General features: G+C 41.8%; 1 protein-coding gene across 1 annotated transcript in view; it reads left to right on the top strand.

The window, feature by feature from the left end:
• Window positions 1-16,372, top strand: part of Bfar (bifunctional apoptosis regulator) — a 29,037-nt gene extending 12,665 nt beyond the window's left edge. Inside the window, exons 2-8 of the mRNA XM_005323687.5 lie at window positions 457-790; window positions 2,643-2,847; window positions 3,509-3,678; window positions 6,212-6,356; window positions 9,603-9,776; window positions 11,290-11,492; window positions 13,672-16,372. Coding sequence (XP_005323744.1) covers window positions 531-790; window positions 2,643-2,847; window positions 3,509-3,678; window positions 6,212-6,356; window positions 9,603-9,776; window positions 11,290-11,492; window positions 13,672-13,864 — 1,350 coding nt within the window. The 5' untranslated portion in view covers window positions 457-530 and the 3' untranslated portion in view covers window positions 13,865-16,372. The remainder of the gene's footprint in view (window positions 1-456; window positions 791-2,642; window positions 2,848-3,508; window positions 3,679-6,211; window positions 6,357-9,602; window positions 9,777-11,289; window positions 11,493-13,671) is intronic.
• The last annotated feature ends 68 nt before the right edge of the window (window positions 16,373-16,440 follow it).

Below are 16,440 nucleotides of genomic sequence, written 5' to 3'. Positions count from 1 at the left end.
GGTCAAGCTCCCCTGGATTCAATCCTCAGCACCCTCCCCCAAAAAAGAGAGTGAGTATTGGATGGGATGATGGAGGAGCTGAGAATGCTGAGGCAAAAAAACACCCTACATTTTGAAAGGACATTAGTAAAAAGATCCTGAGTTCTGTGGTCTACCACACTATACTTCATCACACGTTGAAAGTTATGATGAATAAAACAGAAAATGTAGTTCCCTGATAGAGTGCTTGCCAACATGTGTTCAATTCCCAGCATCCCCAAAAATATAAAAATTGGAGCTTTGGACTAGAGTATAGGTCAATGATAGATCATTAGTCTATCATGAGCAAGACACAGGGTTCAAGCCCCAGCACTGCAAAACATAAGTAAAGTAAAAGCAGAAGTTAGAGCTTTAATATAGTGACAGTAACCTCCAACAACTACTGTTTGTTGTATTTTTACTGCTTTTTTCCCCTAGATTTGATGATGCCTTGCTGCCATCTCCGAAGTCTGAAGTTTTCTGTGTCTGTGGGTCCCAGAATTTGCTGAAAGATGGAAGAGCCTCAGAAAAATGATGCCACCACAGTGGGCCTGGAAGATGACCCTCTCAGAAGCACGGGCCCTCAGATTTCCGTTAGTGAATTTTCCTGCCATTGCTGTTATGACATCCTGGTTAACCCAACAACCTTGAACTGTGGGCACAGCTTCTGCCGGCACTGCCTCGCTTTATGGTGGGTGTCTTCAAAGAAAACAGAGTGTCCGGAATGCAGGGAAAAATGGGAAGGTTTCCCCAAAGTCAACATTCTCCTCAGGTATGTCGGGATTGCCTGGGTAGCGCAGCTGCGGCAGTGTGGCTTCTTAGTGGCAGTGGGCATGTTTGAAAAGCCTGCAGGCTTGGAGCTGTCCGTGGTGCTCATTCTGGATCTGCTAGACTGAGAGTCAGGGAGCTCAGGACCTGAAAATCCAAATTCCCTTCCACACAGCTGACTGCCATTGGTCTATCCTTTATTCCGCATTCCAAACTGCCCTCCTGTCTATCTATTTATTTATCTTTAATTTTGAGCAGGGTTTCACTAAATTGCCAAGGCTGGCCTTTCAGAGCCACTGCCTAGCGTGGTTTATATTTATTCTGAAGAAACCAAATAAATTCTGGTGGTCACACCATTGCTTATAGTCCTATGTTATATAATACTTACTGATTTTTTTTTTATTACTGAGAACATCCTAATAGACAAAATGGTGACATCATACAGTTATTAACTGATATTGATTTTCAGAATCTTTAAACAAACTCTGTGCCCATCATCACATTAATTGAGTTTCTCACACATGGCCAACTGGAGGACCTTTCAGGTAGCTGGTTCTCTCCTCCTTCTCTACAGTGATAAAGTCCTGTGAGGCCTTCCAGGCCTATCTGGCTTCCTCAGGATTCCCCTCTTCTGTAGCCTTAATAGTGTGTACAGCCGTCTTGATATCAACAGAGTATCAGAATGCTTCATGAAATCATTAACCCTGCATCCTCTTTTTTTTTCTGTTCTGTCAGCTTTGCTTTACCTAAAGGTTAATCTTAAATAGAAGAATGGGTCTCTGATTTTGTGTGATTAAAAATGAAAAGAAGCAGGGCGCCATGGCGCATGCCTGTAATCCCAGTGGCTCAAGAGGCTGAGACGGGAGGATCTCTAATTCAAAAGCAAGGTGCTAAGTAACTCAGTGAGACCCTGTCTCTAAATAAAATATAAAATAGGGCTGTGGATGTGGCTCAATGGTCACGTGCCCCTGAGCTCAATCCCCAGTACCAAAAAAGAAAATGAAAAGAGCCAGCCCTCCGGTAAAACGTTGTGTGGGCCTTTTCTTCCTACTGAACTTTGCTTTTTTCCCTCCTCATAAACTAATCTTTAATGGCATAAGTAATGCGTATATACATTCATTATTTTCATTCTTTTAAGCAGAGAAATATTGGAATATTATCGATCAAGCCAAAGACCCCTTTGGCCTTTTCTCCCCCATTTTAGACCTTTTCTTCTTTTTCCCCAGAGTAATTTTATTTATGACTTAGTTGTTGTTTCTTTCATATTTTTAAAAATACTTTTGGGGATGGGGATACAGCTCAGTTGTAAGGTAGATAAATTTGAGACATACATAACATTGAATAAAAACAGTATATTGAAGAACCACCCAGATAGTACGCCACTGAAGTGAGAAAACATTTGTATTTTCTATTAGCACATATGTGTTTAAAAGTATTTTTTTTTTGTTGTTATTGGACTGGGGACTGAACCCAGGGCTTGTGGCATGCGAGGCAAGCACTGTTTTGCTTTGTTTGTCTTTGTTTTTTAGAGGGTATTGGTAATTGAACCCAGGAGGGCTTTACCACTGAGCTAGATTTCCATTTCTTTTTTTAATTTTTTGAGATTGCCCAGGCTGGCCTTGAACTTGGTGATCATCCTGCCTGAGCCTCCTGAGTCCCTGGGATTACAGGCATGTGCCGCCTCATCTGGCCTTTTAGCAATTGTTTCTAGTGTTTTACCATCAGATCTATAGCAGGTATTTTTGTCCTTCTCCTAGGCATCTGATCATTATTAAATGTTGGCTATTGGTTTTATTTTGGCCTTATATTTAATTTCATCAAACACTTGTCTTGTGATTTTCCTCTCTTCTCTGTAGGGATGCCATTGAAAAGTTATTTCCTGATGCTATTAGGATGAGATTTGAAGACATTCGACAGAACAATGACATAGTCCAAAGTCTCGCAGCCTTTCAAAAATATGGGAATGATCAGATCCCTTTAACTCCCAACACGGGCCGAGTGAATCAGCAGAGAGGAGGGGGCTTCTTTTCTGGAGTGCTCACAGCTTTAACTGGAGTGGCAGTAAGTCTGTCTCTGTTCCTCTGTGCTCCCCACCCCCATTTCCACTGCAGTCAGTTCTGATTTCTCGTAAACCATTGATGACTGATGACGTACATGACCGTGTGTGACACACTGTGTACATTGAAACCTGCTGGGCCATGTGATTTCTTCAGGAATGTGGCTTACTCAAGTAGGCCACATAATAGTGCCCAGTAAATGTTAGCTCAGTGCTGTCCAGTCCTCCTCATGACCTCTGCAACAGCTGAGGGCACAGGGCAAAAAGGTGGCAGAACTGGAGTTTGAGACCATGTCTGGCTGGCTGAAGCAGTTATAAGAACACACCACTTCATTAGGTATTTTTAAATTCCATGTTGCGAAGACCTAAATGTTTTTCCTATAGAAAAGGCACAAGTCAGTTTTGCTGGTGAGTCAAGGATGCATCTGCTTCTAGGCACCCTGCACTCAGTTCTCTTCTGACCCCTGTTCCCTCACTGCTCCACAGTGAGCAGAGACATGAGTCCAAGGACAGTTTTGCCCTCCGGTTCTCCATGGTGGTGGCATTGTCCCTCCTCCCTGTACACAGCTGGCATCATTCCTTCAGGCTCACCTGCCAGCCCTGTCCTGGGCTCCTACACTCAGAAACTGACCTCTCCTGTTCTAAGGTCCCTGTCCCTTTCCCTAGGTGGTCCTGCTTGTGTATCACTGGAGCAGCAGGGAATCTGAGCATGACCTCCTGGTCCATAAGGCTGTGGCCAAATGGACGGCGGAAGAAGTTGTCCTCTGGCTGGAGCAGCTGGGCCCATGGGCCTCTCTCTACAGAGACAGGTTTTTGTCTGAAAGAGTGAATGGAAGGTGAGGAGCATATTTTCTGACACGCCATGGATATTTTTGGCAAAAGCTTCATTGAAGTCAGGTACAGTGGCATCTACCTATAATCCCAGCAACTTGGGAGGCTGAGGCAGGAGGATCGCCAGTTCAAAGCCAGCCTCAGCAACAGCAAGACCCTGAACAACTCAGTGAGACCCTGTTTTTAAATAAAATAAAATAAAGCTGGGGTTGTGGCTGAGTTCAATGCCCAGTACCAAAAGAAAAAGAAAAGGCCTCATTGAGATAGAATACACATGTCATAAATTTCACCCCTCTTTTTTTTTTTTTTTTTTTTTTTTTGGTGGTGGTGCTGGGATTGAACCCAGGACCTTATGCGTGCAAGGCAACCACTCTATCCCCAGCTCAAATTTACCCATTTATAATGAATACAATACAGTTGGTAGTTTTTCCATGTATTCATAGATAGGTTTAACTATCACCATAGTATAGTTTTAGAACATTTTCCTGACCCCAAAAAGAAAGCTCCTATCCTTTAGTGACTCCTTATTTCTCCCTCTCTAATCCCCTGGAAAACACTGTTCAATTTTTTGTCTCCAAAAATGGATTTATCTTTTCTGAACTTTTCATGTAAATGAAGTCATAGAATATGTGGCCTTTTGTGTTTGGCTTTTCACTTAGCACGATGTTTTCAAGGATCACCATGATGTAGCACATATTAGTGCTTTATTCCTTTTCATGACTAATAAATGCTTTATTGTATGGATAGACCAAATTTTCTTCATCTGTTCTTCAGTCGATGCACATTTGGGTTGACTGTTTTGGGCTATCATGAATACTGCTGCCATGATGATTCATGTGCAAGTTTTTGTGGGGACATATATTTTCCATACCCCAAGTGGAATGTCTGGGTCATAGACTCTGTTTTTACCTTTTTAAGGAACTCTCAAAACTATTTTTCACAGAGGCTATACTATTTTATGTCAGTGACATTTTTTTTATTGCTTCCTGATTATAAAAGTAGCATACATTTAAAAAAAATAATATAGGGTTATATGATTTTTTAAATTATTTTTTCAGGGGTCAATGGACCTTTATTTTTATTTATTTGCATGCGATGCTGAGAATTGAACCCAGTACCTCACACATGCTAGGCAAGCACTCTACCACTGAGCCACAACCCCAGCCTGGATTATATGATATTGAAAATAAAATATCCTTTAATCCTGTTCTTCAGAGAAAACTACTGTTATTATATTGCTAGATATCTGACCAAAATATTTTTGGAGGGTGAGGGGTGATAGGGATTGAACCCAGAGCCTTGCACATGCTAAGCATTGTACTCTGCCACAAGCCCCACCCCACCCTTATAAAAGTAGCATACTTTTTAAAAAATAAAATAAAGGTTTTGTGTCTATTTTATATGTATATATATATAATTTTTTACATAAACTAAAAATACAATTGTACTAAATAGACCTATGTTTATGTTTGTTTGTGCATTCATTTATTTACATACATGTCTCTGTATGGGGTTATGTAAATACCAGGTATTGATGGTACTAGCCACTGTCAGGAGTGGCGTGTGCCAGGCTGCCAGGTTGCCCTGTTGCTCCACCTCCCACCTTAGTCATTCCCCATCACTGAGTTCTTAACACTTGACTCTCTTTGGAGTCATTTTAATTTGATTTTTAAGAATTCGTTTCCCAGGATGGGGTTGAGACTCAGTGGTAGAATGCTTGCTTTGCATGCATGGAGTACTAGCTTCGATCCTCAGCACCATAAATATAAAGATATTATGTCCATTTACAACTAAAAATGAAAACATTAAAAAAAGAAGAAGAAGAAGAAGAAAAGAAAGAATTTGTTTCCTAGGCTGGGGTTGTGGCTCAGTGGTGAACCACTTGCCTCACATATGTGAGGAACTGGGTTCGATTCTCAGCACCATGTGTAAATAAATTTAAAAAAAAATAAAGATATTGTGTCCATCTACAACTAAAAAAAAAAATTAGTTTCCCTTGGGGCTGGGATTGTGGCTCAGTGGTAGATCGTGCACATGCAAGGCCCTGGGTTCAATCCTCAGCAGCACATAAAAATAAATAAATAAAATAAAGATATTAAAAAAAAAAAAAGAATTCATTTCCCACTGGGCATGATGGCACACACCTGTAATCCCAGTGGCTGGGGAGGCTGAGGCAGGAGGATCACAGATTCAAAGCCAGCCTCCGAAACTTGGTGAAGCCCTAAGCAATTTAGCAAGATTCTGTCTCTTATAAAAAGGGGCTTGGGTTGTGGCTCAGTGGCTAAGTACCCCTGGGTTCATACCTAGCACCAAGAAAAAAAAAAAGATACCCCCAAATTGTATCAGTAATGATTTATGAAATTTTTAAATATATTTTTATATAGTAACTGGCAAATAGTAGTCATTCAGTTATTTGCTGTTATTAATACTGCTACATCTATGTAAGCTTAAAGTGTTGTCATTGATAAATGGGACTCAATGTGGAAAATTTGCTTCCAGTATGTGATCTCAAGAGAAATCTACCTCACCCCTCCACAGATTGCTTTTAACTTTGACAGAGGAAGAATTTTCAAGGGCGCCATATACTATAGAAAACAGCAGCCACAGAAGAGTCATCCTCATGGAGCTGGAGCGTGTCAAGGCACTAGGTGTGAAGCCCCCCCAGAATCTTTGGGAATATAAGGTAAACTATTTATTCTTTTAATAGAAAAAGTATAGAGTACAACATAGCAATCATGTATATACCCAATGCTTAACTTAAGAAAGAAAATGGCAAAGGCACACTTGAAGTCCCTAACACCCCACCCTCTCTAGAAGCAACTGTGCTCTTGCAGTGGGTGCCATGGATCCTTCCAGAGCTTGTTTTCTTTCTGTCTATTATGGTGGTGTCCACAAGCAGCAGGAGCATTGTTTTACATGCTTGAACCTTAATGCAAGAGGTATGAATTTTGAGCAGACCCTTCTGCAAGTAGCTTTCGTCTCTGTGACTCTAGTTCCCGCTCTTTTTCTCTTTTGTTCAGTCTTCCATTGGACATGTGTGGTGATTTGTGCATGGACACTGCAAGAATTTCCTGTTTTGCTATTAGAAGCAGTTCTGCTCTGACACTCTTATGAAGTTCTTAGGCTTATGTACAGGAGTTTATGATATATGTTGAGGAGCAGAATTATTAGGTCACAAGTAATGCCCATCTTCAGCCTTACTAGACATTGAGAAATAGATATTCAACATAACTGTACCAACTGGTTCTTCACAGACAGGATTCAGTGACTACTGTACTGTAAAGGGAGTATATATAGTACAGTATATCTGGAATTTACCAGCTCATACCCTAAAAAAGACATCTTGGAGAAAAATATCTAATAGCCAGTGAACTTAGAGGGGAAATGCTCACTCAAAGTTGAACAGAGTACAAACTAAAGTAGTCAGAAGACTTGGGCTTTTTTCCCCTTGTGCCATTATCAAGGTTGAGAACATTTCATACGAAGAAAGAGGCACTCTGAGTTCTGGTGATCATGAACAGTTGCAATTCTCTGGGGAGATTTTATCATTAACATTACAATTTAAACTACACCTGGTCTCGATCTATCATTTCATTTCTCTGAATTTGGAATGTAGCAAGACTCTGGGGCCACTTGCTGAGGCTTATAGGCTCCCCAAAGACACACTGACTGCAGGAACACAAGCAAGTACCCACACAACTCTTTGTGCCTCTTTCTTCCTCAATAAAATAACCTCAGCAATTGTTCATTGCAGCATCATTGGTTAGCAGCACTTAGAAAATAGCCCAAGTCCCTATCATTAGGGATAGGTTAAATAAATGAGTCACAGATATTTAAGCTCCCATTCATAAAGGAGGAGGTGACTGTGTTAATGAGGGAGGAGAACTGGGGTGTGGCTCGGGAGTAGAGTCTAGCATGCATGAGGCCCTAGGTTCTACCACAATGCAAAAATGAAGAAGGAAGAGGATGTTCAACTTGTATTGATTGCTAACTAAAAGAAAAGCACATTAGAAAATATCTGCATGTGTATCTACACATACGTTTGCATATAATAAAAAAATCTAGAAAGATATCCAAACTTTGTTTTTCTGTTTTTGATGCTAAGAATGGAACATAAGGCTTCATGCATGCCAAGCAAGCCATCTCCCACTGAGCTACATTCTCAGCCCCCAACTATTGAAAGTGGCTTTGTCTGGAGAATAAAATCAGATGGGAGGGGAAATTCTGTCAGCTAATCATCTCTGCATCATTTGAGGAAAAAAAAAATACTTTTACTGTGTACATTTATTGCCTTTATAAAAAAATTATTCCAAACTTTTTAAAGAACAGGTATGGAGTTCCTGAGGTGGAAAGTTTGTTTTGTATTGTTTATTTTTAATTTAAAAAACCCTACTTCTTTTTTATCATAAGCTATTAATTCAGCTAATATAGTTAAACCATAGACTTTATGTAGCCAATATTGGTCCTAGCATGGCTTTTAATACTGACATGACATTTCTGACCCTCTAAATATGAACACACAGTGACCATCTAATTAAAATATGTACACATGCTCTTAATATTAACCAGAACAAATGGGAAATTTATTTTGGCACAGGCATCTGCCACTGTATCTGTTAAGTGAAAGACTAGAAAAAAAGATACAATATGTCCGTCACTCCCAGAAGTTTCCTCCTGACCCTTTGAAAGCCTTCCCTCCCTCTACTCTCCATTCTAATAGGTGTACAGTTGTCTCTGCTATCATTTTAATATGCATTAAACCAATGACATTAACCATCTTTCACCTCTTACTTGCCATACTTATATCTTCTTTGGTGAAGTGTCCATTTTTTAAAAAACATGTATTTTTAATTGTAGTTGGACACAATACTTTTATTTTATTTATTTTTATGTGGTGCTGAGGATCAAACCCAGGGCCTTGCACATGCTAGGCAAGCACTCTACCGCTGAGCCACAACTCCCACCCTTAAGTGTCCATTTTATCTGATGCTACTAAGAGTAAATACATTGAATCATTTCTAAAGTTTTTTAATTAGGAAAAAATAAATGTTTATTCACTATAATAAAATTTTGAAAGATTTACAGAAGTGAAGAAATTGCCCATAATCAACACAATTAGCATTGCAGTTTGTTCTCTTTTCTCTTAGTCTATCCTATGAATAGTTTTAAAAAGCCCTTTTGTTTGTTGATTCATGCAACAAACATGTATTGACTGTGTGTTGAAAGCCAGGTGCTCCTCATCAAGGGACTACAGACCTTAGTAAGACCCTGCTGTCCTGCTGTCCTGGTGCTAACACCAGCAAGATCATTTTGCTACATATCCATGAGTCTTTTTTCACCTAACTTTGTTAGCATTATCTAAACCATCTTATACTCTTTTTATTTTTTATTTTTTATTGCTGAATTGCTGAGGCTGGCCTTGCACTTGGATACTCCTGCCAATCCCAAATCCCTAGGATTACAGGCATGTGCCACCGTGATTGGCTCATACTCACATTTTAATGAACATTTGAATTCCATGCATAATATCTCATGTGCTTTGCTTAGGGCTCAGATATCTGTGGTTTTAACTGTTAACACACAGCGAAACATGAATTGTGAAGCCTTCTCTAGTTAAAAGATTATTTTCATTAAGTGGTGCCCACTTACAGATTGGTTAACTTAAATATTTAAGACTGATATATTTTGCCAATCTGCTTTTCCAAAAGGTGTTCTAAGCTTCTCAACAGCCCCCAATAGAGATTCGATTTTTCTACAGAGTAGCCCAACAGATGGATTACTTGGCCTCTTCCTGCCATTCATTCACCCATTGTTTGTGCACACCATGCAGAAAGGCTGATGGCAAAGGACACAAGACCACTGAAAGAGCACAGGTGAGGAGCTGGCCACTGTGGTTGTAATGGCCCTGTGCCTGCCTTGTCCTCTGCAGGCCGTGAACCCAGGCAGGTCCCTGTTTCTGCTGTATGCCCTCAAGAGCTCCCCGAGACTTGGTCTGCTGTACCTGTACCTGTTTGACTACACAGATACCTTCCTGCCCTTCATCCACACCATCTGCCCTCTGCAGGAAGACAGCTCCGGGGAGGACATCGTCACCAAGCTTCTGGTAGGTCTGCAGAGTGCCTGGAGTGGAATCGGAGCTGTGGCTGTAGGCTGTCAAGGAAGAGCAACCGATAACTAGCCTTCAGTGAATTTTGCAGGGAGAGCCCCTGCCAAAGAAAGTGAAGTAAGACTTTCCCCACACCCAGAAACACATTTAGTTTTTTGCATTGCATAGCCAAAGGGGTAACCCTCTGGACTTAAAATATTCCTTTTTAAAAAAAAAAGCAATTTCTTGACTCCTGACAGGACCTCAAAAGGATGGTTACCTGTCCTTCCACAAGACAGGATTCATATGTGCCTTACTGTTCACTAGGGTGATTTCTCCCTGTTTAGTTGGTCATTTGAGAGTAGTCCTTTGCTTTGCTTCCCATAGGGCTAATCCTTCTGATCTGTTTGTATTAAAAAGTGTCATGGGTACAGGAATTGTTATATATAATCCATACCTGTCCAATATTGAAACAATTTGAAAATCTCCAAAGAACCTTTTTAAACACTACCTTCACCCAAGTGACTTCAGCCTTGAAGGCAGTTTTTAGGTTTTGTTTTTAAAAGGTTTTTTTTACAGTGCTAGGGATTTAGCCCAGGGTCTTGCGCATGCTACACAGTCACTCTACCACTGAGCTACCCCCAGTCCTTAAATGTAGTTTAAAACCTGAGTAATGAATTTACATAGTATTTCCTCTATATTCAGTTTCCAGCTGTTATCTCTCAATTTGGAGCACAGAAATTGTAAAATGTTTCCCTTTTAACAAGTTGTAACAATCCATACTTGGTCAGCAAGCTATTTTCTTATTAATATTTTTAGTTGTAGATAGACACAATACCTTTATTTATTTTTATGTGGTGCTGAGAATTGAACCCAGTGCATCACATGTGGTAGGCCAATGCTCTATCACTGAGCTACAACCCCAGCCCAACAAGCTATCTTTTTTATTTGCAAATGTTTATAATTGAAAACTTAGCCAAGTGCAGTGGCACACACCTGTAATTCCAGCAACTTAACCAAACCCTCTCTCAAAATAAAAAGGGCTGGGATACAGCTCTATGATAAGGCATTCCCAAGTTTAATCCCCAGTATTGCAAAACACACACAAATCCAAAAAATTACTTTCTTAAGGTATGTAGATGTCTGTTTTTAATTTCCCTGCTCTGTTATCATTCTACCACAGCTAAGATGTCAAATCTAGGAAGTGTTTTGAGTTGTCCACACAGTGACAAAAGAGTAAAATGCTGTTTAATTTAAAGTCATTTCAACTCTATTGCTCCTAACACATGCCTGTCTAGATATAACTTCTGAGCTTCCACGTTATGTAACAAGCACCCCAGATCAACCTTTTTGGTAACAATTAACTACTTTAAGGTTCATTATTATAAGAGAATTTGATGGCTGAAATTATTATTTTAGATTGTTAGGTTCTTATGTATGTGTGTGTCTTAACAAACATGACGCTCCTTGATTAATCTTGTATCAAAATCAGTCCACATGATTTTTGTGTCTGGGTGTGTTCTTTTTTGAGGATCTGAGAGAGCCCACTTGGAAACAGTGGAGGGAATTCCTCGTCAAATACTCCTTCCTCCCATACCAGCTGATTGCTGAATTTGCCTGGGACTGGCTGGAGGTCCACTACTGGACATCACGGTTTCTCATTGTTAACGCCATGCTACTCTCGGTTTTGGAGTTATTTTCTTTTTGGAGGATCTGGTCAAGAAGTGAGCTCAAGTAAGTGTGTTTCTATGTAGAAGAGGGTTAAAGCAACAGGGCTGGGAAAGAAACAAGTAGGGGAAAGGTCTTCAAAGCATTTCACATAGTTGAAAAGGGAAAAAAATTCCTTCTTCTACCAAGACTCTTCAGACTCTGGTTTGAGAAATACTGCATGTGCAGTGAATAGGAAAATCACCTGTTTAGGAGGTGGGGGTTCTTTGTGTTCATTGTTATTAAAGTGTTTTCCTGTATATCTTTTTCCCACATAATAACAGATCATGTTGTTATTCAACTTTCTGTGGCTATGACAAAATACCTAAGGGAGAAAAACAACTTAAAGAAGGAAAGATTTATTTTGAATCATGGTTTCAGTCCATAGTCAGCTGGCTTCATTGCTCTCAGGCCCATGGTGTGGCAGAGAAAAGCTGCTCACATATGGTAGCCAGGAAGCAGAGTGAGAGAGGCAAGGACAAGAGGGACCCAGGCCAAGATGTAGCCCCCAAGGGCATGCTACCAAGGACTCGCCCTTCAACCATGTCCCATCTCCTATAATTTCTGCCACCTCCAATAGCTCTGAACCCATCAATGGATTCATCTGTTGATGAGCTCATGATTCAATCACTTCCCAGAAGCCTCACCTCTGAATATTGCTGCACTGAAACCAAGCCTTCAACCTGTGAGCCTCTAATTCTATTCCAGATCCAAACCACAATTCCCACAATTCACATATACAAATTCCTGTGTATGTGTGAAGGGTTTTACTAATTAAGGAATAAGCAAGTGAGAAGAAGAGAAGTTTGTGGAAAACAGTAGTATGTTAGAACATAGACCTGTTAGGGAATTCTGTAGGCATGCATCTGACCATGCTCTGCCACCAACTGGGACAAGAAGAGCTTCTAGATTGATTCAGGAAATGAGAGCATTAGACAAGACAGTCTCTGGTTGCAAGTGACAAAAACTAGCCTAAGTTGGCTTTCCTAAAAAGGAAGTGCCCATTCAGGGCAGCCGGTGGGATTGGCTCCAGAGACCCACGTGCTGTCCTCAGGCTGACTGTCTCCCTCTCCTGGTGCTATTCTTTCCTGTAATTTAGCCTGTCATTGGCTCTTCTCACATGAGAGCCTTTTGCTGCTCCAGACTTTGGTTGAACCACCTTACCAGCCTCCCCCTGGTGGGATGGAAGCCCTTCTTTCCCCGTGACACTTGTAACAAGTCTCAGGGCCCATGTGCCTTTGCTCTGGTTGGCCCAGCCTGGATCCCATGTGCAGGACTTTCCTTGTTCAGGCTCAGGCATGTGTTTACCCCACAGCCAGTAGCTGGTTCCACCCTGACCCATCATTCCACATGGAAAGAATAGAGGAAGGAGGGCTGAGGTGTGGCAAAGTGTGTGGCATGCTTCAGGCAATCTCTCCAGTACCCCCTGCCCACCCAGAATAGGAAGACTTAGGGGAGGGAAAGCAAAACTCAGAAGCTTTTCCCAGAAGGGGACAAATACTGAGTAGACAGAAGTAATACATCTGCTACTTCCTTTCATCCCGACATCCATTACTTGCAGAATTCTCAACATCATCAGTCAGAAGCAGCCAAATAAATGGCTCTGGGAATCTGCCAGGAATCCCTCGTGGATTTTTATTCAGCAAACTCATTTATTCATGCAGAGAGTATGCATATTCATGACCCTGCTACACCCCTGGCTCTCTGTGGGACCCTGCATATCTTTTGGTAAAAATACAACAGTCTATACTAAGAACCTACAGCCTCGCAAAGAAAGTATGTCTGTTAAGAAACTCATAGAAGGGCTGGGGTTGAGCTCAGTGGTACAGCACTTGCCTCAAATGTGTGAGGCGCTGGGTTCGATCCTCAGCACCACACAAAAATAAATAAATAAAGATATTGTGTCCACCTACAACTAAAAAAAATCTAAAAATAAATAAAAAGAAAGAAAGAAACACATAGAAGTGGGATGGCGATAGAACGGCTCAGGTTCCAGGTGTGTGGTGCGAGGACCAGGCAGCAGTGCCCCGAGGAAGCACCCATAGTCTGTTCCTAGGAGCCAAAAAGGAGTTGGTTGTGCAAAGGTGTGTCTCAGGCCCTGGGGACAGAAGACAAGGTCTCTGTGGGCCAGAGAGGTGGAGAGCGCAACCCAGACCTGAGCCCTTGAGCACTGAACTGCCCTGAACCATTTCTTTTCTCTTTTCAGGACACTTCCTCAGAGGATGTGGAGCCATTTTTGGAAAGTGTCAACACAGGGGCTTTTTGTGGCCATGTTCTGGCCCCTCATCCCTCAGTTTGTGTGCAACTGTTTGTTTTACTGGGCCCTGTATTTCAACCCAATCATTAACATTGATCTCGTGGTCAAGGAAGTTCGAAGACTGGAAACGCAAGTGTTGTGACTGGCACTGTCCGGGCTCTGAGCGGGTCCTCCAGTCTCCCCAGTGCCTGAGCGGATGCTTTGGAGGGTGAGGGAAGAGGAGACTTCCTGTTTCTACCCCTGGTAAACAAGGTGCTGCTTTGTAGGACAAAGGCTTCAACCAGGTCCTCTCTTCTCTGCCTGTGGCACACCGTGGCAGCACACCAACACCCCAGTACCTGGAGGACTGTCTGTGGCCCACACAGCCGCCGCCTCACAGGGACCTGGCTGGCTCAGGCCACCATGGCTGGCAGGACTCAGGGTCCTCAGAGGACACAGTGTGGGTGACGTCAGAAGGCCACCACATCGGCATCTCCCTCCCTGCCTCAGTTAATGACAGGTTCCTAGAGCCAAGACTAGACTTGTTTGGGCCAGGCCTGTCCTGTACGTCAAGTTTAGGAAGACAGAGATAGGGTTTTTGTCATAGGCATAAAAAGTTACACATTTAAAAAAAAAAAAAAAGGGAAAACCCAGAATCCAATCAACAATTCTGTCTCCTTGGGTAGTTGCTGGGTTTCAGAGGAAACCTCTAAAATGATTCAGTTTGAGATTAGAATGATGGTCGGCTTTTCCTCACTGTTTTTTTGTCATTGTTATTGTTGGTTGGTTGGTTGGTTTTCTGTTTGGGGTGGGGCTTGAGTGGCTATCTATCGGGCAGCACCCAGAGCTCCCCTCAGGCTAAGCTGCATCAGGCTGCTTAAAGGCATTGCTTTGGGGTTTTGTTTTGTTTTGTTTTTCAGAATTTAATCTGTAATATCAGGTTAGACTCTGCATTCATGCATTGAAGGAAACATTTTATAAATTGACCTCACACTGTATAATGTGTAATCTTTATTGTCCTCTTGTGGTATGTGAGCAGCTGGCATAATTATACCAAGTGCTGTAATTGTGCACACAGAGGGAGGAAGGGCGGCCTTTGTTTTCCTCAGTGTGTAAACTGCAGGTGTGAAGTGTGAGCTGTGGGCTCCCTGGAGAGGAAAACTTGCATCCACAGTGTGGGGGAGCTCCATGAACCATTCATTAACCCCTTCCACCCTTAAGTGAAGATTTCATTCAAACTTTTCATCTTAAAGTTTGGAGAAATTACTTGAAATAAAAATAAAAGATTTTTATACAGATAAATGCTCTGTATGGGGGAAAAAAAACCTGGTTGTTTAGGAAACACAAATTCACATGCCCAATATAATCTGCTAGTCCTACTAAAGTCTCAGGCTTCATGCAGACCCACATTGAGCCAAGGTGTCTTCTGTGGAAAGAGGGAGAATGTTCTTCCTTGTTTGCTCATCAGGCACCAGGACTGCCTAACTTTACCTTTTTACACTCTGAATGCCAGAGACACTAGGGGACCCACAGTGTGTACATCCCTGGGCCTATGGGGTTACTGGTATTCTTTCTCAGTGAAAAAGTGGGAGCTGTTTGGCATGGGTACAGCTGGCCCCAGTTTAGACCACAGGTTGCCAGAATCCCAGACCTGTACCTCCAACCCCCACCTCTTGGCCTCCCACACTGCCCAAACCCCCTTCTAAGATGAGTTAATACCAGATCTCTGGGAGGGAGGACAAAGAAGATTTGGCCAAACAGGTAGACTGGGCACTTGCTTCTTAGTGCCAGCAGAGATAGACATGCTGAGATCAGGGCTGCCTCTCACATCTCCCTGCTGTCAATCAAGGTGGCTTAGGAGGACCATAATGGGTGTCCATGTGAAATATTTAGACCTTGTGATTGGATTTCTCCAAATCCAGCCAAAGAAAAATTAAAAAGCATTGGGAGGAATATTTATTCTTTGGCATCCCATCACAGGGATTGACTGAAACAGGAAATACTCCAAAATCCAAAAGTTGGCAATCTACACAGTGGCATCTGTTCAGGTTTAATGGTGCACAGTTGTAATCCTGGCTACCCAAGAGGCTGAGGCAGGAGGATTGGAAGTTCTAGACCAGCCTGAGTAACATCCCAAAATCCTCTCTGAAAATGAAAAATAAAGGGACTGGGGATGTGGCTCAAGCGCGCTCGCCTGGCATGTGTGCAGCCCGGATTTGATCCTCAGCACCACATACAAACAAAGATATTGTGTCCGCCCATAACTAAAAAAAATAAATTCTTTCACACTCTCTCTCTCACTCTCTTTTAAAAAGAAAAAGAAAATGGACTGGGGTGTGGCTCAGTGGTAGAGCCCTTGCCTAGCATGCTGGAGGTCCTGGGTTCAATCCCCAGTATTGGGGGGGAAATTTTGTCTAATACAAGAGGAGGTTTCCAAAAGGCTTTTTGTTTTAATGACATGGCACAAACCTTATGAAAAAATCATAGTGTGTCAACTACTATTTTAAAAACTATAGAAAAGACCAGTGAACAGCACACTAAAATACTGAAAGTGTATTCCCCATGTGGGGATTGGAGTGATTTGGGTTTTGTTTTGTTTTTCTGTTGTTCTGTATTTTCATTTCTTTTTCTTTCCCTGCCCCAAATAAATAAGCATGTACTACCTTGGAAATCAGTAAACAACTTTTTTAAATGTATGTATGTGTGTGTGATGCTGGGGACCAAACCTAGGGCCTTATG

The sequence above is a fragment of the Ictidomys tridecemlineatus genome, chromosome 10 (genome assembly GCF_052094955.1).
Source record: "Ictidomys tridecemlineatus isolate mIctTri1 chromosome 10, mIctTri1.hap1, whole genome shotgun sequence".
Lineage (NCBI taxonomy): Eukaryota > Metazoa > Chordata > Mammalia > Rodentia > Sciuridae > Ictidomys > Ictidomys tridecemlineatus.
This window is presented reverse-complemented; position numbering and strand designations above follow the sequence as displayed.